Source organism: Aotus nancymaae, unplaced genomic scaffold (genome assembly GCF_030222135.1).
Source record: "Aotus nancymaae isolate 86718 unplaced genomic scaffold, 86718_ANA_hifiasm-v0.15.2.pri h1tg000059l, whole genome shotgun sequence".
NCBI classification, from domain to species: domain Eukaryota; kingdom Metazoa; phylum Chordata; class Mammalia; order Primates; family Aotidae; genus Aotus; species Aotus nancymaae.
In genome coordinates, this window is record NW_026988473.1 from 1971075 (window position 1) to 1997604 (window position 26530).

Here is a 26530-nt window from a genome sequence, read left to right on the forward strand (position 1 = left end):
CAGTGGCAGGGCTGCGCTGGCCCAGATGAGGATGGAAACTGCAGCTCAGAAGGGCGCATAACCTGCTCAAGGTCACACAGCAGAGCATGGCTGACACCCTCCACACCGTGTTTGAATGCTGTGTGCAAGGCTGGGGTCATCTGGTCCCCAAGCCCGGGGTCTGGTAGAAGAGTGCAGAACCACGTAGTCATATGACCACAGGGGCCAAGGTGGGGACGAGAGAGGGATTTGAGAATCCGATCAAGACTCAAGGCAGGAAGGGAGAAGAGCTGCGGATGGTGGGACAAGGAGGTCAAAGGCCTGGGGCTGGGGTCCGACGGAGCCTGAAGGGAAGACAAGACTAGGGGTGGAGCGAGGAGTCTTGTCTCCTCCCAGAGGAAGGACAGGAGGGAGGGCCGGACCGGACGCTCCTCCCGCGCCCCATCGACCTCGGGCTCCTGGAGTGGCGTCCCAGTGGGATCCCGGCTCCGTACATCCTAGAGCCCCTAGGGGAGGGGCGGACCCGCGGGGGCCGCGGAACCTAAACAGCACACACCCAACGCCAGGACCCAAGGGGCAGGGGGGGCGAGGCCGGTCGCCGGGCGCTTCACGCTCCGCGCTGTTCCAGGAGCTCGGAGGACACACCCGACAGGTCCTCCCAGCCCGCGCCCACCGTCCCACGGAGACGACGTCCCCGGTCCATCCCTGCCGGAAGCCTAGTCCGCCTGGCCACGCCTTTCCGGCCACGCCCCCCGAACCCCCCGCCCCTCGCGCTGCCCAGTCCTTCGGAGCGAAAGCTTCGATCCAGGCCCCGCCCCCAGCCCGCCCAGGCCTCGATTGCCTATAAGGCCCGGCCGCCCTCTCGCAGTAACTTCTCGGTCCGGCTCCCGCGCAGGCCTCGCCCCGCCGCCCTCCCTCCCATCTAGGTGCTTCAACGCGTCCCACCGAGGCCCAGCCTTCAAACAGGCCCCGCCCCAGGACAGACTCCCCACCATCACGCCTCCGGACAGGCCCCGCCCACAGGCCCAGTCCTGCCGAGGCCCCGCCCACGCCGCCGCAGCTGCTCAGCACCCCAGGGCGGGACGCCTTGGGTGGGATCCCCATCCTGCTGCCCAGCGACCCGGGCTGAGCACGCCCCCGAGCCCGCCCCTTCCCTCGCCCCGCCCCGCCCCTTCCCTCGCCCCGCCCCGCCCCTGCCCTCGCCCCGCCCCGCCCCTGCCCTCGCCCCGCCCCGCCCCTGCCCTCGCCCCGCCCCGCCCCTGCCCTCGCCCCGCCCCGCCCCTGCCCTCGTCCCGCCCCGCCCCTTCCCTCGTCCCGCCCCGTCCCTCGGCTGCCCTCTCCCTACCCCGCGCTCTAGGTCTCCGGGTCGCGCAGGACTCGACATGCTGCCTGACTGCCTGTCGGCCGAGGGCGAGCTGCGCTGCCGCCGGCTGCTGGCGACGGCCACGGCCCGGCTCCGCGCGCGGCCTGCGTCGGCCGCGGTGCTCGTGCCGCTCTGCTCAGTGCGCGGGGTCCCGGCGCTCCTGTACACTCTGCGGTCCAGTCGCCTGACCGGGAGACACCGGGGCGACGTCAGGTACAGCGGCCGGGAACTCCCCGCCCTTCTGCCAGAGGCCGCCGGAGCCCGTAGTTGACAGGGACCTCGGGCAGGGCACTTAGTCCTTTCGAGCCTCGGTTTGCGCCTCCGTAAAATGGGTCTGGGGAGAGCCCCTCTGCCCACGGACTGCGGCAAGGGGTCAGCGATCCGCGTCCCTCGGCTCCTGTGCACCAAACGTGGCGCCGGCGCCCCTCACGCGCCTCCCAGCACACCCGCCTCGTCCCGGGACACCCCTCGGAGCTGTTTTTCTGCTAAGGAGAACGCCGCCCCCTGCCGGCGACTACGGAGATGTTCGGGCCCCGCTACGGGGGCCACCATAGGCCGAATTTGGTTATCTGAGCCCCAGGATCTTCTTGCACCTGCTGCAGACCCTCCTATCCTGTGCTGCCCCGGGCCTCTCTCCCTTATCCCCATTGCTTAGGGAGGTAAACTGCTCTCCAGAGGTCGGGCGGCTTGCCTGGGGCCTCCCAGCAAACTAGGGACAGAGGCAGGCGATGCCTCGGTGGGCCACTGGCCCCCCTGTGCTGCCGACACCCCGACCTCTCCATGGCCCCAAGAGTCCAAGGACCAGACTCCCTGTGTCTGTTTAGTTTCCCAGGCGGCAAGTGCGACCCAGCTGACCAAGACGTGGTGCACACGGCCCTGCGGGAAACCCAGGAGGAGCTGGGCCTGGCAGTGCCCCAGGAGCACGTGTGGGGCCTGCTGCGGCCTGTGTATGATCCGGTGAGCCATCTGGCTGAGGCCACCCCACCCCACTCACTCACTCTGTGGCTGCCCTGGAGCTGGGCCCCCAGAGACCAGAATGGTCATGGACCCCCTACAGGTGTAGTGTGGAGGGGTGCCCCAAACTTGCCTGGTCACATGCGCCACCCCACGCACCCCCCTCGGGAAGGGATTGGGGAGGCTCTGGTGTCCTGAGTGGCCCAGGGTGATGGGGTGTGCCAGCTCCACCCAGCTTGGTGGATTAGAGTCAGGGAAGCTTCGTGGAGTGGGCAGGGATTGAATAAAGGCTTGAATGCCAAGCGAGAGGTTGTCCTAAGCAGAGGGAACAGGTCTAGTGCATTTGAGGGGACCTGAGTCAGTCGACATGGCTGGACCCGGGTGAACCCGAACATGACTACCAAAGGCCTTTGCTTGGCAAAGAGGGTCTTCCTCTTACACGCCCCTCGCCAGCCTTCAAACCCAGCCGAAGCCATGCTTCTCTGACTACCTGCCTCTTCCCCAGCAAAAGGCCCCTGTGGTGCCAGTGCTTGCCGGTGTGGGCCCACTGGATCCCCAGAGCCTCAGGCCCAACTCCGAGGAGGTGAGCTGGGGGATGTGGCTGGGTGGTTCCAGTTCTTTGTCTACCGTCTCTGCCTCCTGCCTGCAGGTGGATGAGGTGTTCGCACTGCCGCTGGCCCACCTGCTGCAGACGCAGAATCAGGGCTATACCCACTTCTGCCAGGGTGGCCACTTCCGCTACACGCTACCTGTCTTCCTGCATGGACCACACCGGGTCTGGGGCCTCACAGCTGTTATCACTGAGTTTGCTCTGCAACTGCTGGCACCTGGTACCTACCAGCCCCGCCTGGCCGGCCCTGGCCCACCCTAAGGAGCCCCTGGCTTCACCCTGCCGGGCCAGCTCCACTCCAGGACTGAATAAAGGCCTTTGACAGCTCTAGAGCTCCTGCTTCTGCTGTACTGGGGCCTTGACCTTGGGCAGACCACTCCAGGCTGCTGGTTGGGGCTCTTCCTTCCAGTCAGGCCATTCCCCACAGCAGTGGACACTTCCTGGGTGCCAAGTACTTGGAGTCAGTTCATTTCACCCTCACAACAGCCCATGAGGTGGGGCCAACACTGTCTCTGGCTGGTGAGACTGCATTCAGGGAGGACAGACATCTTGCTCAAGGGCCCCCAGACTGGGATTAGAACCAGGGCTCTCAGACTCCATGGCCCAGTGCTCTTAGGTACTGCACTGCCCATGTCTCAGCCTGCGGCTCCTGTTCTCTCTGCTGTGCTTGGCTGACCCTGTGCTGGGCTCCGCGATCCCAGGGAGGAGTAGGTGCATCCATGCCCCTGGGTGTTACTGTGGAGCTCTAACATGCAGAGCCCCTGTGTGTGCTAGTTGCTGTGTGTGCCACAGCTGTGGACCAGCCAGATGCTGACCTGCCCTCCAGAGGGGGTGCTCAGTCTGGGGGAGACCTCAGACCAGGTAACACAGATAATCATGTGATTCCACATTACTTAATCACAGATAGTAGTGGAATTATACATCAACTAGGTAGACCAGGTTCTGTGAAAGAGTTGAGGGAGTGGGTGATCCGAACTTGCCATGGCGAGCTTCAGGTAGGGCTGGATCCAGGAGCTCAGGGCTCTCCTCTTGCTGTGCTGGCTTCAGCTCTGGGGAGTTGTCCCCTAGTGCAGAGTGTGAGAGGTGAGAAGAGGGCAGCAGCATCCATCAACAAAAAACATGGCTGCTCCTTCCCAGCCAGCCTAACCCAGAACTGCTCCTCACTGGCCTGCCTTGAGTCACATCTCTTTCCCTGAGCCTATCACATGGCCAGTTAGGTTTACAATACATTGATTTATAGTCTGGGATGCTTGCCTGGGTAGGAGGGGAAACTCCCTGGACTGAGAAACAGTGGTTCCCAAAGAACAATTGAGGTTCACACCTTATGCAAAAATCAACCTGAAATGGGCTATATAACCGGAAGTGAGCCAGACACCATGGCTCATGCCTGTAATCCCAGCACTTTGGGAAGCCAAGCCAGGTCACTGTAACTTAAGGAGTTCAAGACCAGCCTGGGCAACGTAGTGAAACCCCATCTCTACAAAAATACAAAAAAAAAAAAAAAATTAGCCAGGCATGGTGGTGCACATCTGTAGTCCCAGCGACTCAAGAAACTGAGGTGGGAGGATCGCTTAGCCCAGGAGGCAGAAGTTGCAGTGAGCTGAGATTGTGCCACTGCACTCCAGCCTGGGTGACAGAGTGAGATCCTATCATAAATTAAAAAACAAAACAAAAGCCTGGAATGGCTACACTACTTGGAGGAAACATATGGGAAAGTTCTAGACATTGGTCTAGGCAATGATTCTTGGATAGGACCCCAAAAGCAAAGGCATCAAAAAACTAGACAAATGGCATGGCATTTGTCTAGTAACGAAGTGAAGAGAGAGCCTACAGGATGGGAGAAAATATTTGCAGATCATACACCTGATAAGGGGCTAACATCCAAAATAAGGAACTCAAGTCAATAACAAGAAACAAATACCCCAATTTAAACATGGGCAAAGGGCCTGAACACACAGTTCCCAAAAGAAGACATTAAAAAATGCTCAGCATCACTAATCATGCAGGAAATGCAAGTTAAAATCTCAATGAGACACCCCCTCACGCCTGTTAGAAAGGCTATTACCAAATCCACGCGAGATAAGTGCTCGTGAGGTTGTGGAGAGAGGGAAGCCTTATGTGCTGTTGATGGGAAGGTAACTGGGAGCAGCCATTTTGGCAAATCGTATGGCAGTCCCTTAGAACACTAAAAATAGAACAACCATGTGATCCAGCTACCCCACTTCTGGGTAGTATCCACGGGAGTTGAAGTCAGCATGCTGAAGAGGTGTCTGCATCCATGTTCACTGCAGTGCCATTCACAACGGCTAAGACACGGCAGCAACCCAGCCGCGCGGCATCAGACGGATGGATGGGTAGATGGTCTGTCTACACTGTCCAGCCCTAACCAAGATGGACATTCTGCCATCTGTGACAACACGGATGAACCCAGAGGACGATATGCTAAGTGAAATAAGCTAGGCACAGAAAGACGATTACCAGATGGTCTCATTTTTATGTGGAATCTGAAAAAGTTGAACTAGAAGTAGAGAGAATGGTGGTTACGAGGGGCTGGAGAGGGGAGACGTTGCTCTTAGGATACAAAATTCCAGTCAGGAAGAGTAAGCGAAGGTCCTACTGCACAACATGGCAAACATCCCTAATGATAATGCCTTATGTATTTCACAGTCGCTTTAAGAGTACATTTTAAGTGTTATTTATTTATTTATTTATTTTGAGACGGAGTTTCGCTCTTGTTACCCAAGCTGGAGTGCAATGGTACGATCTCGGCTCACCGCAACCTCCGCCTCCTGGGTTCAGGCAATTCTCCTGCCTCAGCCTCCTGAGTAGCTGGGATTACAGGCGCACGCCACCATGCCTGGCTAATTTTTGTATTTTTAGTAGAGACGGGGTTTCACCGTGTTAGCTAGGATGGTCTCGAACTCCTGACCTCATAATCCACCAGCCTCAGCCTCCCAAAGTGCTGGTATTAAGTAAAGGCGGGAGCCACCACACCTGGCCAAGTGTTTGTTGTTGTTGTTGTTGTTGTTTTTTAGCCTGACTGAATCTTTCTACAATGCATATTGTAGAAATCACATTTCTATACATATCACATCAGAACATATTGTACACCATAAATACCTACGGTTATGTGGATTAAAAATTTAAAGAGTAACTGGGGAGAAGAGAGGAGAGGGAATGCTGGATGGTTAAAACCAGCCAAGATCCCCTGCAGGGGCTGACCCAGAAAGCAAAGGTGAGCAGGAGTGGCCAGGTCAAAGGCTGGGAGGGTGGCCCAGTTTGGGAGGGGAGCAGGCCCTCACTGTGAGATGCCAGGGGACACTCCTTGGTGAGGTGAAAAGGGGCCGTGCCTCACCAAAGGGTTCAGATTTTATTCCAAGCAAGGGTGGAGGCGGGATGATCTGGTTCATGTTTCAGAGTGTTAACTGGTCACCACTGCAGGGCTGGATCACAGGGGCCCCTTCCTGTGCCTCCCCTCCTCTCCTCTCCAGACCTCCCTCCCCTCCCACCTTCCCAGGTGCCCCTTCCCCTCCTCCCCACGTGCTCCCTCCTTCCCACAAACTCCTCATCACCCCCACAGCCCTCTGTCACCTCCAGCCCTCCAGCCTCCTCACCTGGGCGCAGGGCCACATGATGGTGGTAAAAATAACCCCCTTTGACAAAGTGTGAAGGGGGCAGAGGAAGGAGGGAAGCTAGGCCTCAGCGCTAGGAAGGAGCTCTGGGTGGGTTCTGAGCTCTGGGTCACACTCACTCACCGGGGACACGGCAGTCACGGGCTCTGCCCCCAAAAGCGCACACCCAGCGCCAGCAGCAGCGACCCACACCGGGTGAAGTAGCTCCAAGAGCGGTAAGGACTGGGATCTGGATGACTTCCCGCACACTGGGTCCCCTCCAAAGTCTGCCACGACCCTCCAGGCTGGGGACTCCACCAGCCCCTCCCCCAACCCTGCGTCTGTCCTCAGATCCCCGTCTCTGAGGCCAGGTGTGTTCCCCCCAGCCCCAGTCCTCAGGCATTTCTCTGAGTCCCTGTGCCTCCAACCCCCATCCAGGCCTCCATGGCGGGCACTGCGGCAGAAGGTGGGCGGCCTCCCCGGGTGAGCATGCAGGAGCACATGGCCATCGACGTGAGCCCGGGCCCCATCCGGCCCATCCGCCTCATCTCCCACTACTTCCCCCACTTCTACCCTTTTGCGGAGCCTGTCCTGCACCCTTCGGACCCTTGTTCTGCAGCGGCGTCCGCCATTCGCTCTGCACCCCAGCCACAGCCCGACCCAGAGCCAGAGGGAGACTCAGACGACAGCAGTGAGTAGCGGTGGGAGGAGGGGGACACCCTGAGCTCAGCCCAGCCAGGCTGGGGATTGGGGTGTCACTGGCATCTGGCCATGGAGGAGCAAGGCAGGAGGCATGTGCCATGGGCAGAGGCAGATTGAGCTGAGGTAGGAGGTGACCCTGCCTGCCACCTGCCCTTAGCTGCCCTGGGCATCCTGGAGTTCACACTTCTTTTTGATGCGGACAACAGTGCCCTGCACTGCACAGCTCATCGTGCCAAGGTGAGGATGGGAGTGGGCATCCCTGAGACAGAGGGCCGGGCCACGGGCCTGTCTCATACCCACTGCCTGTTCCCAGGGCCTCAAGCCATTGGCCTCAGGCTCCATGGACACCTATGTCAAAGCCAGTCTGCTGCCAGGGGCCAGCAAGGTGAGGGCAAGCCCCAGACCCCACTGCTGCCCTCTGGCTGAAGGTCCAGCCTGGGGCACTCACCTGGCTCTGCTTGGCTCCTGCCCCCAAGGCCTGGGTCCCAGTTGCTGGGATGTGCAAATAGGGGGTCCTATCAGGGAGGCAGGGTTGGGGGTTGGAGGACAGTCTTGGCCCTAAGAGGCCCTGACCCCTCTGCTTGGGCCCTAGGCCAGCCAGCTTCGGACACGCACCGTTCGGGCCATGAAGATACCTGTCTGGGAGGAGACACTCACCTATCATGGCTTCACCCACCAGGATGCTGCACGCAAGACCCTTAGGTGAGGATCCAGCCTGGGCCACCTGGGGGTGAGGCAGAGGGATGGGGCTGTCCTGGCCAGTTCTGACCTGGGCGGCCACCAGGCTATGTGTGTGTGAGGACCCATGGTTGCGGCGACGGCGGCGGGCACCTCCCCTGGGGGAGCTGCGGGTACCCCTGAGGAAGCTGGTGCCCAACCAAGCCAGGAGCTTCGACATCTGTCTGGAGAAGTGGAGGCTGGTGAGTGGGGCTGGAGCACAGGGTGGGGCTGCAGGGGCCAGGAACCTTGTGATGGGGGATCTGGAGGGGAGGAGCAGGGAGGGGGACCTGGGCAGCATCTGGCCAGGATGACCGGGCTCTCTGCCCTTTCAGACCAAGAGGTCCAAGAGCCTGGACACAGCCCGCGGCATGTCCCTCTATCAGGTGGGTAGGACAGCTGGGCTGAGCAGGGATGAGGGCGCAGGCCTGGGGTGGCAGGGGAATAGGGGCTTGGAGGAACCTGAGGTCAGCTCTCACAGGCCCTGTGAGCCCTCATTGCCCCAGGGGACACCCAGGCCCCCAGTGGCAAAGTGAGGGTGACTCCCTTGCCAGGGTGGCCCAGAGGAGCTATGGGGCACTGGGACAAGCAGAGGCCTCAAGGGCACAGTTGGGCAGAGAGACCCAGGCAACCTTGAGGCTGAAACTGGTGGCATTTGTCCATGGCCTGAGATGGGAGGCTGGGCGAGGTGGAAGAGAGGACAGATGGGTGGGGCTCCCTGACTAGGGTCTGGCCCTGGGGGCAGTGTGGGGGTCACTCCTGGGGCAGGCTGTCCTAGACAGGCCCTTGTCTGGAGGCAGTGAGGGTGACTGCAGGGCTCTCTTTGACATCACTGAGTTGAAAGACCTGGCCAGAACTCCTATGGCTTGGTAGGGGAGGGGCAGCTGGGAGGCTGAGAGCAGGGCCCCCTACCAGCTCCTCTCCAAAGTGCTGGGCGCCTGCCCCCTGGTGGAACCACAAGTTGCTGTAGCTGTTGATTAGCTAAGCCCAAGTGGCTGAGGCCCACCAAGGTGGCCCAAATGGGCCACTTCACCTAGCACCAGCCCCACCTCCACCCCACCTCCACCCCAGATCCCAAGCACAAGAGTGCCCGGAGCATGGTGGCTGCTCACTGAGCACTCCTGTGTTCCTGAGAGCCACCTGTGGGCAAGATGGGGGGGCTCTCCGCAAATGGAAACCCACCCCCGGATGAGAGCAGTGCGTCTTCCCCAGGCTTCCTCCCTGAGCCTGTTCAGAGGCACCAGGGCTTGGAGTGTGGCAAAGAACACTCAGCTCTGGTCCCCAGGGCAGTGTGGGGTGAAAAGGGTGGGGTTTAGGAATAGAAGAGATCTGCTTCTCCTCGGGAGGTGAACATCCTCCCAGAGCTGCAGGCCTGCAGGGGTGGCTATGGCACCGGATAGGAGGCCACTTAAGGAGCTACCAGCAAGTCAGCCAGTTCCCTTCCCCTCCATGACAGACAAGCTGAGCTCACTGGTCACATGGTCAGCAAGCCCCGTCTTTGATCAGGCCCTGGAGGGTACAGATGACCCATGTGCCAATTCCAGAGCGCTGGGCGAGTGGCTGCATTGGGAAATGAAGTCGTTGGCTCCTGATATCTTTGGGGCCAGGTTGAGCTTTCCTGTCCAGAGTGCGGAGGCTAAAGGGGCTGGGCTCCGGACTGGATGGGGGCTGACCTCAGCCTACACCTGCAGGAGGAGGTGGAGACAGAGGTGGCCGGGGAGGAACGTGGGCGTGTCCTGCTGTCGCTGTGCTACAGCTCTCAGCGGGGCGGCCTGCTGGTGGGTGTGCTGCGCTGCGCCCACCTAGCCCCCATGGATGCCAACGGTTACTCGGACCCCTTCGTGCGCCTGTGAGTGTGAACGGGGTCGGCAGGCGGGAGGTAAGGGTGAGGCTGGGGCTCCTCACCTCTCCAGGGCCACACCTAACCCACCAATCCTCCCAATCAGTTTCCTGCATCCAAATACAGGGAAGAAATCTAAATTCAAGACCAGTGTTCGCAGGAAGACCCTGAACCCAGAGTTCAATGAGGTAATCCCATGCCAGGCAGGTTCCAGTCAACCCTGGCCTTGACATACTGACCCACTCCCCTGCCGGGGCCTGATTCTTAAGCTGTCAGAGAGCCGAGGCCACTTCCCTCCCGCCTCTCTGCCCTTCTCCCTGCAGGAATTCTTCTACTCAGGCCCACGGGAAGAGCTGGCCCAGAAGACGCTGCTGGTGTCTGTGTGGGACTATGACCTGGGCACAGCCGACGACTTCATTGGTGAGTGGGAATGTGAGGCGCTGGGGTGGGGACCTGGTAGGCTCCTGGCAGTTTCTGACCCATCCCCCATGGCAGGCGGGGTGCAGCTGGGCAGTCATGCCAGTGGGGAGTGCCTGCGGCACTGGCTTGAGTGCCTAGGCCACAGCGACCACCGCCTGGAGCTGTGGCACCTGCTGGACAGCAGGCCTGTCCAGCTCAGCGACTAGCCCATGGGCCCTGCCTACCGCCCTCTACTACGGCTGCCTGAATCATCCCCACAAAAATGGTGGAGCCTGGGGCTGCCTCGCCCACCATGCCCAGCCCCCAGTCAGAGGGTATTTCCTCTCTCCCCTTTCACATTCACCCCACCTGAATCATGGAGCTGAAATAAACATCTCCTTGAAGCCAGACGAGAGCCTGTCCTTTCCTGGCCGTGAGCCAGATGGGGCCCTGTTCTCCCCTCCCACCCTTGAGGAGCCTGTGCTGGGTAAAGGGTAAAGGGCACAGTCACAGCAGCTGCAGCAGAGGGTGGGCAGCACTCGCTTTATTGTCCAGCATTCCAGACGGACCAACGCAGGACAGCAGGCCAGGGTGGTGGGCTAACAGGCAGTCTGCCGGGCCTGGTGCCGTTCGGCAAACCGCTGCATCCGCTCCTCAAGCTCCGGCCGAAAGTGGCGGATCAGACCCTGGGATCGGTGGTGGGCGACAGTGAAACAAGAGTCCAAAAATCCCCCAACACCCTGGGCCCCTGGCGCCAGCCACCCTCCGTGCTGTGCAGAAGGGCAGTGAGTACCTGCACAGGCCAGGCGGCCCCGTCACCCAGAGCGCAGATGGTGTGGCCTTCGATCTGCTTGCTGATCTCCCACAGGGAGTCAATCTCGGCTGGCTGGGCGTCCCCCCTCACAAAACGAGCCATCACCTTGTTCATCCAGTCCACACCTGCAGCCACAGCCACAAGAGAGGGCCTGATGGTCTCCCCAGCCAGGATGTGGGGCGGCACTTGAGGGGTGAGGGCCGCATGGTGGGGTGGAGGTCACGTGAGGCCATGGCAAGCAAACCCCCAACCCACCCAATGCTCACCCTCGCGGCATGGGGTGCACTGGCCACAGCTCTCGTGCTTATAGAACTCAATGAGGCGGGCGATGGCTTTCACGATGTCCGTCTGGGTGACGAGGGGCAATTAGCAGGCACCCAAGGCCAGACAGAAGCCTGGGCCTCAGCCCACTAGCAGCAGCCCCTCCCCCAGTTCCAGAAGCTCTTCCCAGCCCACCCAGCGTCTGGCCTCCTCCAGCCTCCGTGGGCCCCGTGCTGCCCAGACTCCGGGGCATTCTCCCCAGAGCGGCCTTCTTCCCTCCTCTCCCACCTTGCTTCCATCTCAGCCTACAGGAACTGAGGCCTGAGTGCTGGCAAGAGGGTTTTCTGGGAGGCCCAGGGAAGGCATATGGCAAGGACCAGGCTGGTGTGTGAGCCCTTACCGAGCGGTCCATGACGATCACCGCGGCTGTGCCCAGGCCCGTCTGTGCCTGCACCAGTGCGTCGAAGTCCATCAGCACAGTCTCACACACAGACTTGGGGATCAGTGGGGTAGACGAGCCACCAGGGATCACAGCAAGGAGGTTGTCCCAGCCACCAGTGACACCTCCTGGGGCCCCAAGTCAGTCCCCAAAGGGATACAGGGTCAGTGCTGGAGCCGGCACACCTGCCTAGTCCTGAGCCCAGTCCCTTCGTCAGCCCCTAGACCCAGCCCCGTCTCCTGAGCCCTCCCGCCCAGGCTCTCTTCCTGGACACCTTCGCTCCCCTGCCCCGCCCCCCAACACCTCACTGGCCCCAGGCCTTACCAGCATGCTTCTCAATCAGTTCCTTCAGGGGCACCGACATCTCCTCCTCCACAGTGCAAGGGTGGTTGACGTGGCCAGAGATGTTGAATAGTTTGGTGCCTGAGTTGCGCTCTCTGCCAAAGCCAGCAAACCAGGTACCCCCACGGCGGCAGATGGTGGGGGACACTGCCACTGTCTCCACGTTGGCCACAGTTGTGGGGCAGCCAAACACTCCTTCGGGGAAATGGGAAGAGAACTGGTGGCTGCTGGGGGTGGTGCAGATTTCCTGGCAGGGAGGTGTGTCCCAGGGTCCTGCTCCCATGGCAGAGCCCCTGCTCTAATATCTCCTTATCATTCTTATCCCTGCTGGACCCCACACTCCAGAGATGCCGCATTGCCTCATTCACCACCACGCCCTTAGCCACAGAGCAGCACTCCAGTACCGAGGCAGGAGGGGCTGCAGGCGGCCCTGGGGAGCCTGTGTGTTGCTGCCAGCCTACTCTCTATCTGGCCCCAGCCCGGAAGGCACTCAGGAATCCCTAAAGAACAACCCATAGGGGAGCCTAGCCACATCCTGGGTGTCACAGGACACAGTGTGACCCAGGATCATGCCGGGCCTTACCCACGTCTGCGGGGAAGGGGGGCTTCAGGCGGGGCTTGCCCTGCTTGCCCTCGATGGACTCGATGAGCGCCGTCTCCTCTCCACAGATGTAGGCCCCAGCCCCGCGCACCACAAACACGTCAAAATCATAGCCAGAGCCACAGGCATTCTTTCCAATCAGACCTGCCTCATAGGCCTCTCGGATGGCCACCTGCGGGACAAAGGTGTGAGTTCCCCAGCCCACCCCAGCCCAGGAGTCAGCCTATAACTTCAGGAGTCATGAAGCCCTTGAAGGCCTCCTAAGGCTCCTGCTATGAAAAGTAAAACAAAATGAAAAACTTGACTATGATCTGAAACAGACATGCAAGAAGGAACACATAAGTAAGCTGCTTTGATGCCAAGAAAATAAAAGCAAAGTAGATGTTATCAGGGCTCCTAACTACCCCAGGTTGTAAGGAAAAATAAGCCTTTACAAAATTAAAAATAAAAGTGTAGGCCAGGTGCGGTGGCTCACTCCTATAATCCCAGCACTTTGGGAGGCCAAGGCAGGTGGATCACCTAAGGTCAGGAGTTTAAAACCAGCCTAGCCAACATTGGTGAAACCCCATCTCTACTAAAAATGCAAAATTAGCTGGGCGTGGTGGCGAGTGCCTATAATCCCAGCTACACAGGAAGCTGAGGCAAAGAATCACTTGAACCCGGGAGGTGGAGGTTGCAGTAAGCTGAGATCTCACCATTGCATTCCAGCCTGGGCAACAGAGTGAGACTCTGTCTCAAAAAAAAAAAAAAGTAATTGCCTATATCCTTATTGTCTTAACCTATTATATTTTTCTGTATTTCCTACAGATATATTATTCATGGTTCCAAGCAATGAACATAATGTATTTTCTCCAAATAGCAGTTGTTTATATTCATAATTATTCAGCTCTCTTCCTAAACATATAGTTCCATTTAGTTTCTTTCTTCTTGCTACTTGTTATTACAACAAATACTGTATTTTTGAAGCAAAAAAAATTTTTTTTTATGCCAGCAGCATTAGGAGCCCTGGAAGAAGGCTTTGGGAGCCAAGTCCCATTTGGGATGCATGCAGGACTGGCCACCACTCCCCAGTTCAACCATTAAGACACCAGGTGCTAACACCTAAGAACAACTGTGCCAGGTGAGGGGCGTGAGTGCACACTGAGCACCTTATCTGTCCACGTCTCTCCCTGCTCACCTGCAGATTGGAGGCCTCATTGTAGAACTCCCCTCGGATATAGATATAGGCGGCGCGGGCACCCATGGCCCGGCCCCCCACCAGGCAGCCTTCCACCAGCTTGTGAGGATCATGGCGCATTATCTCCCGGTCCTTGCAGGTGCCCGGCTCCCCCTCATCTGCGTTCACCACCAGGTACTTGGGCCTGCAGGGTCCACAGGTCAGATAGGATACAGGGCCACCAGCATTAAGTCTTCAACTCCATGCCACCCCACTCCACCCAGGGAGGCCTCAAAGATGTCTCCTCTGACAGCCAATCCCTCGCTGCCCTCCCAACATGTCCCAGGGCTCTGCTCGCTCACCACCAATGACAGGGAGCTCACTGCCTATTCCCTCTTTGGGCAGCTACAACCACAAGAAAGGTCTTCATTCAGCTCATTCAAAAATCTCTCCTTGTGTCTGCCCCTGAGAGCCAGATTCTGCTCTTGGTGACAAAGAGCATTCCTCAAGCTCCACCACCAAAAGGAGGTAAAGCAGGTGATGTTTATCATTTGCTTTGTGTGCCAACCAGCGTATAGGCCAAAAGCTGTATGAACATTATCTCTTTAATTCTTGAATGATATTACTGTGCTATTTACAAAAAGGAACCTAAGGTTCACAAAGGCCGGGAAACTGCCCAAAGCTCTATGTTTAGGAGGCAGAGCTAGGATTTGAACTAAGTCTGCCTGAGTCAATATCACATGTGGATTCTGCTGCGTAAGTCTCCCCCGTGTCCACAGAGTAAGTCCCATCCACGTAAGGCCTGGGGAACATATGCCTACCTTGTTCATGCTATGTCTCTAAGGAAAGAGCCCAAAGGCCCAGGGAAGCCTCAGCCACCCGCAAGGTCTCTCCCACAGCCACATCCGCCCCGCCCGCCCCCACACCTGCCATCTGAGGGCTTATTCATGAAGCTCCACTTGAGGCCCGTGGGGAAGCCAGCGCCTCCACGGCCCCGCAAACCCGATGTTTTGATCTCGCCCAGGATCCAGTCAGGCCCCTTCAGCAGGATCTCCTTTGTCTTGTACCAGTCACCTCGACTCAGGGCACCTTTCAGCCTGGACAGAGTAGGGCAGGCAGTGAAGGGGATGCCTTGCTCTGGGACCCAGCAGGCTAAGGGCACTGTCTCACCTCCAGTCATGACGGCCATATAGGTTGGTGAATATCCGGTCTTCATCCTTCAGCGAGCCAAATGAGGTTTTCTTGGGTGCTGTCTGGGGAGACAGAGGGTCAGGAGGCCCAGCAGCGCTCTGGGGCCATGAGGGATTGGGCCAGAAGCTACAGAATCTTGGGTCCCCCTATTTAGCAGCAAATGGGCTAGGGATAGGGAAGCATCTATAGCATCACAGCTACCACTGCCACTTAGTAAGCACTTTTTTTTTTGAGATGGATTCTTGCTCTGCTGCCCAGGCTGAAGTGCAGTCAGCTCATGCAACCTCTGCCTCCTGGGTTCAAGTGATTCTTATGCCTCAGCCTCCGGATAGCTGGGGTTACAGGCACTTGCCACCACGCCTGGATAATTTTGCATTTTTAGTAGAGATGGGGTTTCACCATATTGGCCAGGATGGTCTTGAACTCCTGACCTCAAGTGATCTGCTCACCTCAGCCTCCCAAAGTGCTGGGATTCCAGGCATGAGCCACTGCGCCCAGCCATTAGTAAGCATTTTGTTTAGCAGGTACTGGACAGAAGCATTTTACATTCAAAATCCCATTTCAACCTCAAAACAACTCTTGATAGGAATGATTTCCTCTGTTTCACAGAGGCTCAGAGCAAAAGGAACTTATGGAAGATCTCGCAGTCAAAAGCAGCAGGTGGAATTTGAGCCCAGGTCTGTCGGTGGCCAAGGCCCACACCTGCATCACAGCACCACACTGCCCTGAAAGCCGACTGTGGTGCCATGGCCCTTTGCTTGCCTGGCTCCTCTGCTGGACCAAAACTTGGTGAGGCCAGGGGCCTTTGTGTTCCCAACTCGGCTGAAGAGGCAAAATGTGTTTACTGATGGGAAAGAAATGCCTCCCTAGGACACACAGGTGATGGAGGGGCTCACTTGGGGTGAAAATGAGCCCCACGACACAGGGGGAAGCGCCCCAGCTGAGGGCGACGGGATTCCCACCCCTTTAAAAACACTTTTCAGCCACTGCAGGGCGCAGAGCAGTGGACGGGAAATCAGAAGGTGCGCATCCCTAAATGGGGCAATGACCCCTTCACGCCCTACAAGGCTGTAGCAAGGAGGGAATGCAAGACTAGGGCGCTTCATAACCTGCAAAACTTACGCCAGGCGGAGGACTGTGAAACAAGGGAAGTCAGCGAGTCGGCGGGCCGAAGGAGTCGGCCCCCCGTTGGGACCCATTCCCCTACTTCAACCAGGTAGGAGAGGGAGCCTTCCCACCTGGCCTGGGGAGAAGGGCTCTCCAGAGGCCACTACAGACCCCAGGGACTGCTCGTGCACAGGCGCGGCCGCGAGACCCGGCCCCGAAAACCCCTGGCCCCAGCCAGGCCGGGCCTCACCGTGTCGCCGCTGAAACGCACAGATACCCGCGCGGGGAGCGACCCGCCGAGTAGCCGCCGTGCCGCCAGCATCGCGGGGGGCCAGCTAGGTCACCTCACGCTGTCACCTTCACAGAACAGATACTGAGAAACCTGCGCGACAGAGACGCTAGGGGGCGCACAGGAAAGACGTCACGCGCTGGTCGCCAGCGCCGCGCACGGACTTCGCCACGCACGGGCTTCGCCGCGCCCCTTCCTCTCCGCCCGCGGCCCCGCCTCCTTGGGGGAGGGCTCAGAGGCCAGTGCCTGCTTGGCGCTGGGGCTTCTGGGAGATGTGGTCTCGCCGGCCTCGGTCTCGCCTTCCTCCCTCCGCGACGCGGGCATTTAGCAGCGGCTGTCCCCACCGCTCTTTCGCTCCCTCTTCAGCCGGCTCCACTTCGTGGACTACGCCTGCCGGCTCCCAGCCTTTCATGCCACAAGTAAACAAACCTCGCATGTCGCCTTCTGCTGGGTGTTCCACTTGCTACAGGTTCGGCGTTTAGTGTGTACCTGCCGTATGCATCGGTGTGTCATAGGAGGAGGGAAAAGTCAAGCAGGTCACAGCCTGATCCTCATGACTACGTTGGAATTATTCTGTCCTAGTCCGAGCCCTGCCAGACTGTGGCCTTCCACACGCCGGGCGTCCGTGTGCTCGGGGAAGGATTGCTGACTCCAAGGCAGGCGGGGGGAAGGGGTCGTTCGCGGAGGTCTTCCCGGAGGACCTCTCACGGAGTCCTAGGCTGGGGTGAGGCAGAGAGGATGGAGATGGTCCGTGCAATGCACATCCTCTTGCCGGCGCCACTGAGTTCTCTCAGCCCTTGTCAGGAGAGTCCAGGACTTTGTGCTTCTGCTCCAAATCCTGGCATGGTCCCTGCTGCCTTTGGAATCAGCCAGTGGTCCAGGATTCAAGGACTCCGCGACCCCGTCCTTCACCAGGGTCATCACGCCCAGGCCACTGCTGCGAATCCCACCCCCATCCCCCTAGACCCCTTCTTGGCGTCACTAGGCTTTAGGGCTTTTGTGTAGCTGCCCCCCTCCCTTGGTTTTCCCTGACCTGAGGAGGTCCCTCTGTCCTTTGCCTTCCCAGGAGGTCTTGGAAGCCTGATGAGCTCGTCTTTTTCAGTTTCCTGGAACCCTCTGCTGTGGTCCTCATGATAAGAGTGACCTTTCTGGCCTGCTCTCTCCAGCTGTTTTCCAGTCCTCATGAGGAGGAACCATCTCTGTTCTCTTGCGCTGTAATCATCCTTTTAAATCTCTCTAAAATGTGCTATTTACAAAACTCCTTCACACCTATTTTCTCACATACCCCACGAGAACTCTGCATGGGGTTCGCTCCATTTTGTCCATGAAAAAACTTAGGCTTAGGGGGATTTCATCCTTTGTCTGTGGGCATGAAGCTGCTGAGTGGTGGAGCTGGACTGGAATCTAGGCCCTTGTTCACTCCCACAGTGCCCCGCACACAGCAAACCCACAGAACTGACATGCATGTGACAGTCACTGTGGACATCAGTGACATTCCCAAGAGAGGCACCGAGAGCTTCTCTGCCCTGTCTGAGGTTTCCCAGACAGGTAGGGTAGCATCAGGCCCAGAGCCCAGGAGTCCTGGCTGCCAGCCCCAGGCCCCCTCTCTTGGGCAGGGAAAGAGGTTGCCGAGGCAAAGCTGGGGATTACACAGCTAATCCAGGCTCAGACCTGAGTCCTCAGATCCCTCCCTTTGGATCAGAACAAGGGGGGCAGGTCGGAGCCAGGGGGTGGATTCCTTCCTCATCTCTTTCTAACTGGGTCAAAGAAATACGGGCTGAGGGAGAGGCAGTTGGGGATGATGGGGACAGGAGATGCTGGGCATGAGGGGGATGGGAAAGGGAGAGTGAAGGGCAGGATCCCCTGTTCCTTCAGTCCAGACTCTGGGCTAAGCACTTGCTGTGTGTTACCTCCTTAATCCTCCAAAACCCCAGACTCAGGAATGATGAGCCCTGTTTTCAGAAGCAGAGTATCAGCAATGCTGTGTCCTGCCCAGGATGACACAACTGCCAGAATTGGCCTGAGATCTTCTAATGACAAATCCCCCACTGGTCCCCACCCACTAGAGCACCCGCTTGCCAGCCTCCTCAAGTGAAGAAGGTGATACACTCCGGTGTCATCTCCAGAGCCTCCTCTGCAGCGTCCCAGGTCCTGGCCCTCACTGCCTCAGCACTCATCCCATCCTGTGTCACTCCATGTATCTGCCTCCCAAAGTCCTGGGATTACAGGCATGAACTGCTGCACCCAGCCTAGTATTTCAATGTAGTGAGTCTACACCTTGCTTTTTTCATTCAACACGATGTTTTTGAGATTAGTCCACTTTGCTACAAATAGATTTAAAAACATGATTATCTGCAAGGGACAACAAAGCTTTAAGGTTAAGGGCTTGGATTCAAAATCCTGCTTCTGCCACTTCCTACCAAGGAGATTTTATTCCCTTGCCTCAGTTTCCTCAAGTGGAAAACATATACCCTAAAGGAGTGATGGTTAGAGTTACTGAGAAAAGTAAATGAGGTGCTCGTGAAGTGCTCAGAGCCACGCCTGACACACAGCAAATGTCCCAAGAGTGTTTAACTTAGTGCACAGGATCACAGATGAATTCAGAGAAGAACCTTGTCTTTATCATCACGCGTCTGCCCACCCAAGAATGTGGCTACTCCCATTGTTTCACATCTTTTAGCTCTTTCACTAAAGATTGAGAATTATTTTTTAATTCTGTGTTTATTATTTTTTTTGAGACAGAGTTTCACTCTATCGCCAGGCTGGAGTACAATGGTGTGATCTCGGCTCACTGCAACCTCCACCTCCTGGGTTCAAGCAATTCTGCTGCCTCAGCCTCCCAAGTAGCTGGGACTACAGGCACGCACCACCATGCCCAGCTAATTTTTGTATTTTTAGTAGAGATGGGGTTTCACCTTGTTGACCATCCTGGTCTTGATCTCTTGACCTCGTGATCCACCCGCCTCGGTCTCCCAAAGTGCTGGGGTTATAGGCTTGAGCCACCGCGCCCGGCCCCAATTCTGTAATTTTTTATGCAGAAATGTTGTATGATATTTTGTGGTTTTATGTTTTTGTAATCTCTTTTCTGATTACATTTCTAATTGGTAGTTGCTTGTGAATGGAATACTATTGATTTGCCTTTATTGATATTGTGTCTAGATCACTATATGGACTTTGCTATTATGAAAGTTTATTCAGGCCAGGTATGGCCACTCACGCCTGTAGCCCCAGCATTTTGGGAGGCTGAGGAAAGAGGATCACTTGAGCCCAGGAGTACAAGACCAGCCCGGCAACGCAGTGAGACCCATCTCTATGAAAAAAAAAAAAGGTAAAAAATTAGCCAGCCGTGGTGGTGCACACCTATAATCCCAACTCTTTGGGATGCTAAGGTGGAAAGATGGCTTGAGCCTGGGAAGGTGAGGCTGCAGTGAGCCGTGATAGCCCCTCTGCACTCCAGCTTGGGTGACAGAATGAGACCCTGTCTCAAAAACAAAACAAAACACTAACTAAATAAATGATTTTTAAAAGCCTGCATCAGTGTAGTGTGGGGAGTACAAAATTAAATAAAATTTTGTCCATTCAAGCTTTCCTGTTTTGTTCTTGTTGTATTTGCTGTTTTGTTTTTCAAGACAGAGTCTCGCACCATCACATAGGTTGGAGTGCAGTGGCATGATCACAGCTCACTGCAGCCTTGCCGTCCCGGGCTCAGGTGATTCTCCCACCTCAGCCTCCCAAAGTGCTAAGACTACAGGCTTGAGACACTGCACCCAGCCTGCTTTTCTGTTTTCACTGCTGGTGATCAGAGTGTTGAGAAATAGTAAGGATTGTGTCTCTTCCTTTCTAATATCAGGTGTCTCATTTCTTTTCATTATTGCACCAACTAAAATCTTCAAGATAAAGCTGATTAGTGGTGATAGCGAGCTTCCTTATCTGGGGTGTGACTTCAATGGGAATGTGTAAAGGTTCGATATTATAAACCAAAAGTAAAATTCTAAGCCTCCCAACCATTTGAATGGACCCCTCCTCTCACAAGGGCTTTCCAAAGTTAACCTAAAAAGCTTGTTCAGGCCAGATGAGAAGGGGAGCCGGACATGCCTCATTATACCCTCCTCTCTTTCGGAATTACTGATAGAACAGACTCTTACATCTGATAAGGAACATTGATGATCTGTTCTCTCTGAAACCTGCTACCTGAAGGCTTTATCTGCATGATAAAACCTCGGTCTCCACAACCCCTTTGTAACCTAGACATTCCTTCCTATTAATAACTCTTTCAACTGATTGCCATTCAGAAAAATCTTTGAATACACCTACTACCTGGAAGCAGTCCCTGACCTGCTTCCTATTGTCTGGAATCTTACATGTATTAACTGATGTCTTGTGTCTCCCTAAAATGTATAAAGTCAAATTGTGGCCCAACCACCTTGGGCACATATTCTCAGGATCTCCTGAGAGTTGTGTCATGGACCACCAGTCACTCATATTCAACTTAGAATAAATCTTGGCAGGGCATAGTGGCTCAAGCCTGTAATCCCAGCACTTTTGGAAGCTGAGGCAGGCAGATCACCTGAGGTCAGAAGTTTAAGACCAGCCTGGCCAACATGGTGAACCCCCATTTCTACTAAAAATACAAAAAATTAGCCAGGCATGGTGGTGGGCACCTGTTATCCCAGCTACTCAGAAGGCTAAGGCAGGAAAATCACTTGAACCTGGGAGTCAGAGGTTGCAGTGAGCTGAGATCACACCATTGCACTCCAGCCTGGGCAACAAGAGCGAAACTCCACCTCAAAATAAATAAATAAATAAATAAAAATACATCTCTTCAGACATTGTACAGAGTTTGACCCTTTTTGTTGACAATGTTAAGGGTCTCAGTTCTATTTGTTAGATTTTTTTGTTTTAGCTTTTCGTATCACGTGCCTTCAGATGTCCTTAGGCCAGACGTTTTTCACTGGATGCTGAGAGACAGAATTCCTGCGAGTGGGCTTCTGATTATATTCCCCTAATTAGTAGTAACTACTTGTGAAAAATAAAGACAGAGTGACTGCAGAAAAGAACTGTCGATCCAGGTGCAAAGGCAGATGACATTCTCAACAATAACACCTTCAACCTTGTTAGATAACGCTGGCAGTTGGAAACACTCACCAGTCTCTAGCTTACTCTCTTCTCTGACATCTTATTTTTTCACCCTCCCGAGTAGCTGGGATTACAGGCATGCACCTCCACACCCAGCTAATTTTGTATTTCTAGTAGAGATGGGGTTTTACCATATTGGTCAGGCTGGCCTCGAACTCCTGACCTCAGGTGATCCACCTGCCTTGGCCTCTCAAAGTGCTGGGATTACAAGTGTGAGCCACCACACCTGTCTTCTGCTATTTTTTTATTGTCCTCCTCTGCTATATGTATCCTCCAATCACCCAGAGATTTCTTTCATGACACCCACTACATTCTTAGGAAAGTAGCTTTAGCTTCCAAATGGCTTGCTTAAAAACTGGGTGTGTAGGTCATTGTAGTTCAGGGCTATAAAACTCCATTTGCCCTAACAACTGATCTGGGTGTGGCTTGCCTGGCTGCTCAGAGGCATCTTGGAAATGGGCCTCTCCTCCTATCAGACATGAAGGTAAAACATGCTGAGAACTTTGGTCTATTTATCTTAAAACAATTAGTATGTGTGACGATTGTCATAGCAATCATTAGTGTTAGATATAGTGAACTCCAAGTTTCTCTTCAAAGAATCAGTATGTCAGTATGTTCAGCTTTCTTGTTCTTTAATTCTCCATTTTAAAGTTTAAGTTCCTGGTTTTCTGTACCTCCTTGACTCTAGTTTTGGTAAACAACTTTCCCGCCAGTTCTAATCAGCATTCACATCTGTTCCCTTGGTCACTTGCTTTGACCTGAATCATCCCTGGTCGCCTGCTCTGACCTGTTCCTTAACTGTCCTTCCCACCAAACTACCCACCCGCCACTCCAGCTGGCATCCCTGCTCTCTTTAAAATAGCCAATCAGAATTGGCTTAGGACTGTGTGGTCCAACCCTAGCCAATAGGGGAATGACACAGCAGCAGGGGCTACCTGTGTCAGCAATAAGAAGCCCTTCCCCTCCTGTGTCCAGGTGTGTGCTCGCCATTTCTACATCTGTGAGATGCACCCTTCTATAGAAGTAAATTGCCTTGATGAGAAAATTTATATTCAAGTGCTACTTCTTTTGTAGCACTGAAAATTTACATACAACAGTAAGTGTGAGGTTTGCTGAGGCTTTTGGTAGAGATCATGATTATGTTATGAAAATTCCCTTTAAGAGCACAGTTTTGTCATGAAGTTGTGCTCAGTTTCATTGAAAGCTTTTTCTGCATCTGAGATGATGTTGTTTTTCTTCTTTAGTCTGTGGTTAATCACATCGATCATTTTTCTAATCTGTTGACCTAATGGGGCTGCAGAGTGCAGTGGCTGAGAGCACAGAAGGAAGTCTATCTGGACTTAATTTTGGATTCTTCCACTTAATCAGCTGCATGTCATTGAGCAAGCTCCTTGACCTTTCTATGTTTCAAGCTGGTGTTGTGATGATTAAATGGTTTAATCTCCATGTAAGTGCTTGCTATTCTTATTTTTTCTTATTCTGGGCATAAACACCAATTGGTCATGGTGTAATGTTATTTCACTGTCCTGCTGCATTTGTTTTGCTAACATTTTGTTCAGTTTTTACACCAGTGCTCACAAGAGAGGGTAACCTATAGTTTTACTTTCTCTGGGTGATCTTGTTTAGTTTTGTTACAAGATTATGCTAGCCCCTTAAAATGAGGTGGGCCACTTCCCATCTTTTTCCACATAATGGAAGAGTTTGCTCAGGCTAAAAATTCTCTCTTTCCTGAAGCATGGCTGGAATGTATTGTAAAGCTATCTGGAGCTGGGACCTCTGCTTAGGGGTGACTGGGACACTATTTCCATTTCTTTTATGGCTACTTATCTGTTTCCTTGAGCCAATTTTGATCACTTATAAAGAAAGTTTTTTTTGATGAATTGCTAATTTTTCTTTTTTATTTTATTTTTTTGAAATAGAGTCTTGCTGTCACCCAGGCTGGAGTGCAGTGGTGCGATCTTAGCTTATTGCAACCTCTAGCGCCTGGGTTCAAGCAATTCTCATGCCTCAGCCTCCTGAGTAACTGGGATTACAGGTGTGTGCCACCACACCTAGCTAATTTCTGTCTGTGTGTGTGTGGTTTTTTTTTGTTTTGTTTTTTAAGATGAAGTTGCACTCTGTCGCCCAGGCTGGAGTGCAGTGGTGTGATCTCGGCTCACTGCAACCTCCACCTCCTGGGTCCAAGCAATTCTCCTGCCTCAGCCTCTCAAGTAGCTGGGAATACAAGTGCCCACCACCATACCCGGCTAATTTTTTTGTATTTTTAATAGAGACAGGGTTTCACCATGTTAGCCAGGATGGTCTGGATCTCCTGATCTTGTGATCCATCCACCTCAGCCTCGCAAAGTGCTGGGATTACAGGCGTGAGCCACTGTGCTGGCCGAATTGTTACTTTTTCTCAATCTCATGACCGCAAGTGATCTGCCTGCCTCAGTCCCACAGAGTGATGGATTACAGGCATGAGCCACTGTGCCAGCCAAATTGTTATTTTTCTAATATGAAATATTTATCTATGTCTCTAATGATTTTGCCTTGAGGTCTATGTCTTCTGATATTCATGCTGTTACACAAACTTTCTTTTCATTAGTATTTGGAATTTTTTTTCTATTTTCAATCTTGTTTTAGGAGAGTCTCTTAAAAACAACATCTAGTTAAATTTCATTTTGTTTGTATTTAAAAGACAGTGTTTGTCTTTTAAAAAGAGTTTGACCTACTTACATTTATTGTAAAATGCCCTGGGACTTACATCTGTCATGTTATGCTGTATTTTCTATTTAGCATTCTTTCTCTTCATTTCTTTATTTTCTTGTCTTTGGTTGAATTGAATTTTCTTTGTGCTAGTCTCTTCTCCCCTACTATTGGATTGGAAGTTATACATTTTAATTTTATTTTTAGTGGTTACTCTTAAATTTTAGATCATACCTAAATTTCATTTCCAAGCAAAAGGTAATTAATCTCTCTGAAGCAAAAACAAAAACAGAATATACAGCCAGGCACAGTGACACACACTTGTAATCCCAGCACTTTGGGAGACTGAGGTGGGCAGATCACCTGAGGTCAGGAGTTCAAGACCAGCCTGCCCAACATGGAGAAACCCTGTCACTACTTAAAAAAAAAAAAAAATTAGCCGGGCGTGGTGGCAGGTGCCAGTAATCCCAACTACTGGGGAGGCTGAGGCAAGAGAATCACTTGAACCCGGGAGGTGGAGGTTGCAGTGAGCTGAGATCTTGCCACTACACTCCAGCCTGAGTGACAGAGGGGACTCTGTCTCAAAACAAACAAACAAAAAACAGAGTACACTGTTTTCCTCTGCACTTTCCTGCCAGTCTGCACTCCTCTGTTCTGCATCAGCCCCATTCATTTGTGATTTGGCAGGGCATTTCTGGCCCCCTGCCTCAGGCCCATGGTGGAGACCTGGCCTCAGTCACTCGTGCCTTCTCAGCTTTGCTCCCTCAGCCCCGGGTACAGACCAAGGTCCTGGCCCCAAGCCTCATGTGCTCAGCCTGCTTGGGGTCCTGCTTCCTGGCTAACACGCAGCTCCCACGCTGAGCTATGGGTTTCTTCCTGCTTCTTTCCTTTGGAGAGAGGCTTGTTTCAGGCCTACAGAGAATTCCCCTTTTATATCTATGTGGACAAGATTTTGTTATTAAAATGTTTTCTTCCTCTGGCCTTGATGTATTTGAGAAAGACATAGTGGGTTTCAGGTGGCACCCTGCTGTCTCGAAGTAGAAATCTTTTTTCCCATGAATTTAAACTGGAAAGAGTAAAGTCTATCAATCACAACCAGTGGGACACCCGAAGGATGAGGTGAATGTATTTAAGGCAAGCATTGCAATTAATGACGCATCTGGCCCAGGCCTCTCTCCCTGCTGGCCCAGGAGGCCAGGGAATACTCTCCATGCTGCCGTCCTGGTGTGACCACTCTCTATCAGTCTGCCAGTGTCTCAGGGTTCCTCTGTGGCATATATCATCCTGACGCATTGGACACTGTCTGCAGTTTCCATCAGGGAGGACAAGGGAGGTCTTGGGCATGCGCAGGCCCCAGGTACTAGTACCAGTTCCCTAGGCCCAGTCCTGCCAGTGCCTCCTTGCAGCAAACTCACATCCAGAAACCCAGAAGGTCAGGGCTGGATAACTGGAGTACTTCTGCACTGGCCCTTTGCCCATCCCCCTGTTGTCACCTAAGTCTTGCCTACACCCCTTTGTCCCTTAACACAAAAGCTCTAGTGTGTTCTTTTTCGCTCCTCATAGCTCTTGATGGCTATTTGGGATGACAGACACCAGGGAGAGCTTACACACCCCTCCAACACCCCTTCTAAGCTGTTAGAAATGTGGAACTCATCTTCCCCATTTCTCAAGGGTTCAGGCTTTTGAAATGCCAGGCCTCACCTTACAAATCAGCAAAAAGAAAAAGAAAAATACCGTTGAGTTTTTATTATCAGAAACAGGTTGAGCAGTTGTCTTCTATTACATTTTCTTCCTCCTGGGGCCACTTTGCACCTTGCAAAAACAATTTCCTCCCACTATGCAAAACTCAAAGCCACAAAGGACCTTGAAGGGGACCTCTGTGGCTGCAGTGGGTCATGAGGCCATGGCCAGCATTTATGCCTTCCTTCCTCTATGTCAAACCCACGGTCCCCTCCCGCCGGCCCCTCGGCTGCTGGAGCCGGGGTAATGCACTGGGTTTTTACCAGGTGGGTGACTTAATATCATAAAGGTGTCACATCTTTTCAAATTAATCTATCAATTCACTGCAAATTCCTGTCAAAATCCCACCAGGGCTCTTTTCATGGAAGTGGGAAAGCTGACACCAAATTGTATACAGAACAAAAGACCAAGAATAACCAAGACAATTTTGAAGAAGATGGGGTGGGGGGTGGGTCCTGCCCCGGCAGATAACAAGACTGATTGTAAAGCCATAGCAATCCAGTCAAGTAGCCCAATGGTTCTGACATAGTGCGTCTTCATCATCACTCACTAGATGTTCTGCGATTTTGATTTTGATTTCTTCTTTGACAG

General features: G+C 54.2%; 3 protein-coding genes across 4 annotated transcripts; 2 read left to right on the plus strand and 1 right to left on the minus strand.

Annotated features, from left to right (window-relative positions):
• The first annotated feature begins 1336 nt into the window (after positions 1–1336).
• NUDT8 (nudix hydrolase 8) lies at positions 1337–3238 on the plus strand. Of its 2 annotated transcripts, XM_021669693.2 has the most exons (4): positions 1337–1555; positions 2167–2299; positions 2802–2879; positions 2946–3238. In XM_021669693.2, the coding sequence occupies exons 1-4, from the start codon at positions 1362–1364 to the stop codon at positions 3165–3167; spliced, it is 627 nt and encodes a 208-aa protein (XP_021525368.1). In that variant the 5' UTR covers positions 1337–1361; the 3' UTR covers positions 3168–3238. The 2 variants fall into 2 exon arrangements, with proteins under 2 accessions (XP_021525368.1, XP_021525367.1); XM_021669692.2 differs by having other exon boundaries at positions 2802–3238.
• Positions 3239–7485: 4247 nt separating this feature from the next.
• Positions 7486–10576, plus strand: LOC105717629 (double C2-like domain-containing protein gamma). Its single transcript, XM_021669694.2, has 8 exons — positions 7486–7604; positions 7812–7921; positions 8004–8139; positions 8272–8322; positions 9628–9785; positions 9883–9964; positions 10100–10196; positions 10272–10576. The coding sequence occupies exons 1-8, from the start codon at positions 7560–7562 to the stop codon at positions 10400–10402; spliced, it is 810 nt and encodes a 269-aa protein (XP_021525369.1). The 5' UTR covers positions 7486–7559; the 3' UTR covers positions 10403–10576.
• A 128-nt stretch (positions 10577–10704) lies between these two features.
• NDUFV1 (NADH:ubiquinone oxidoreductase core subunit V1) lies at positions 10705–16477 on the minus strand. The gene is made up of 10 exons (XM_012452930.2): positions 16337–16477; positions 14959–15041; positions 14715–14885; positions 13810–13993; positions 12615–12804; positions 12014–12226; positions 11651–11817; positions 11256–11337; positions 10969–11114; positions 10705–10861 (listed from the first exon to the last, which is right to left on the minus strand). The coding sequence occupies exons 1-10, from the start codon at positions 16406–16408 to the stop codon at positions 10775–10777; spliced, it is 1395 nt and encodes a 464-aa protein (XP_012308353.1). The 5' UTR covers positions 16409–16477; the 3' UTR covers positions 10705–10774.
• Between the last annotated feature and the right edge of the window lie 10053 nt (positions 16478–26530).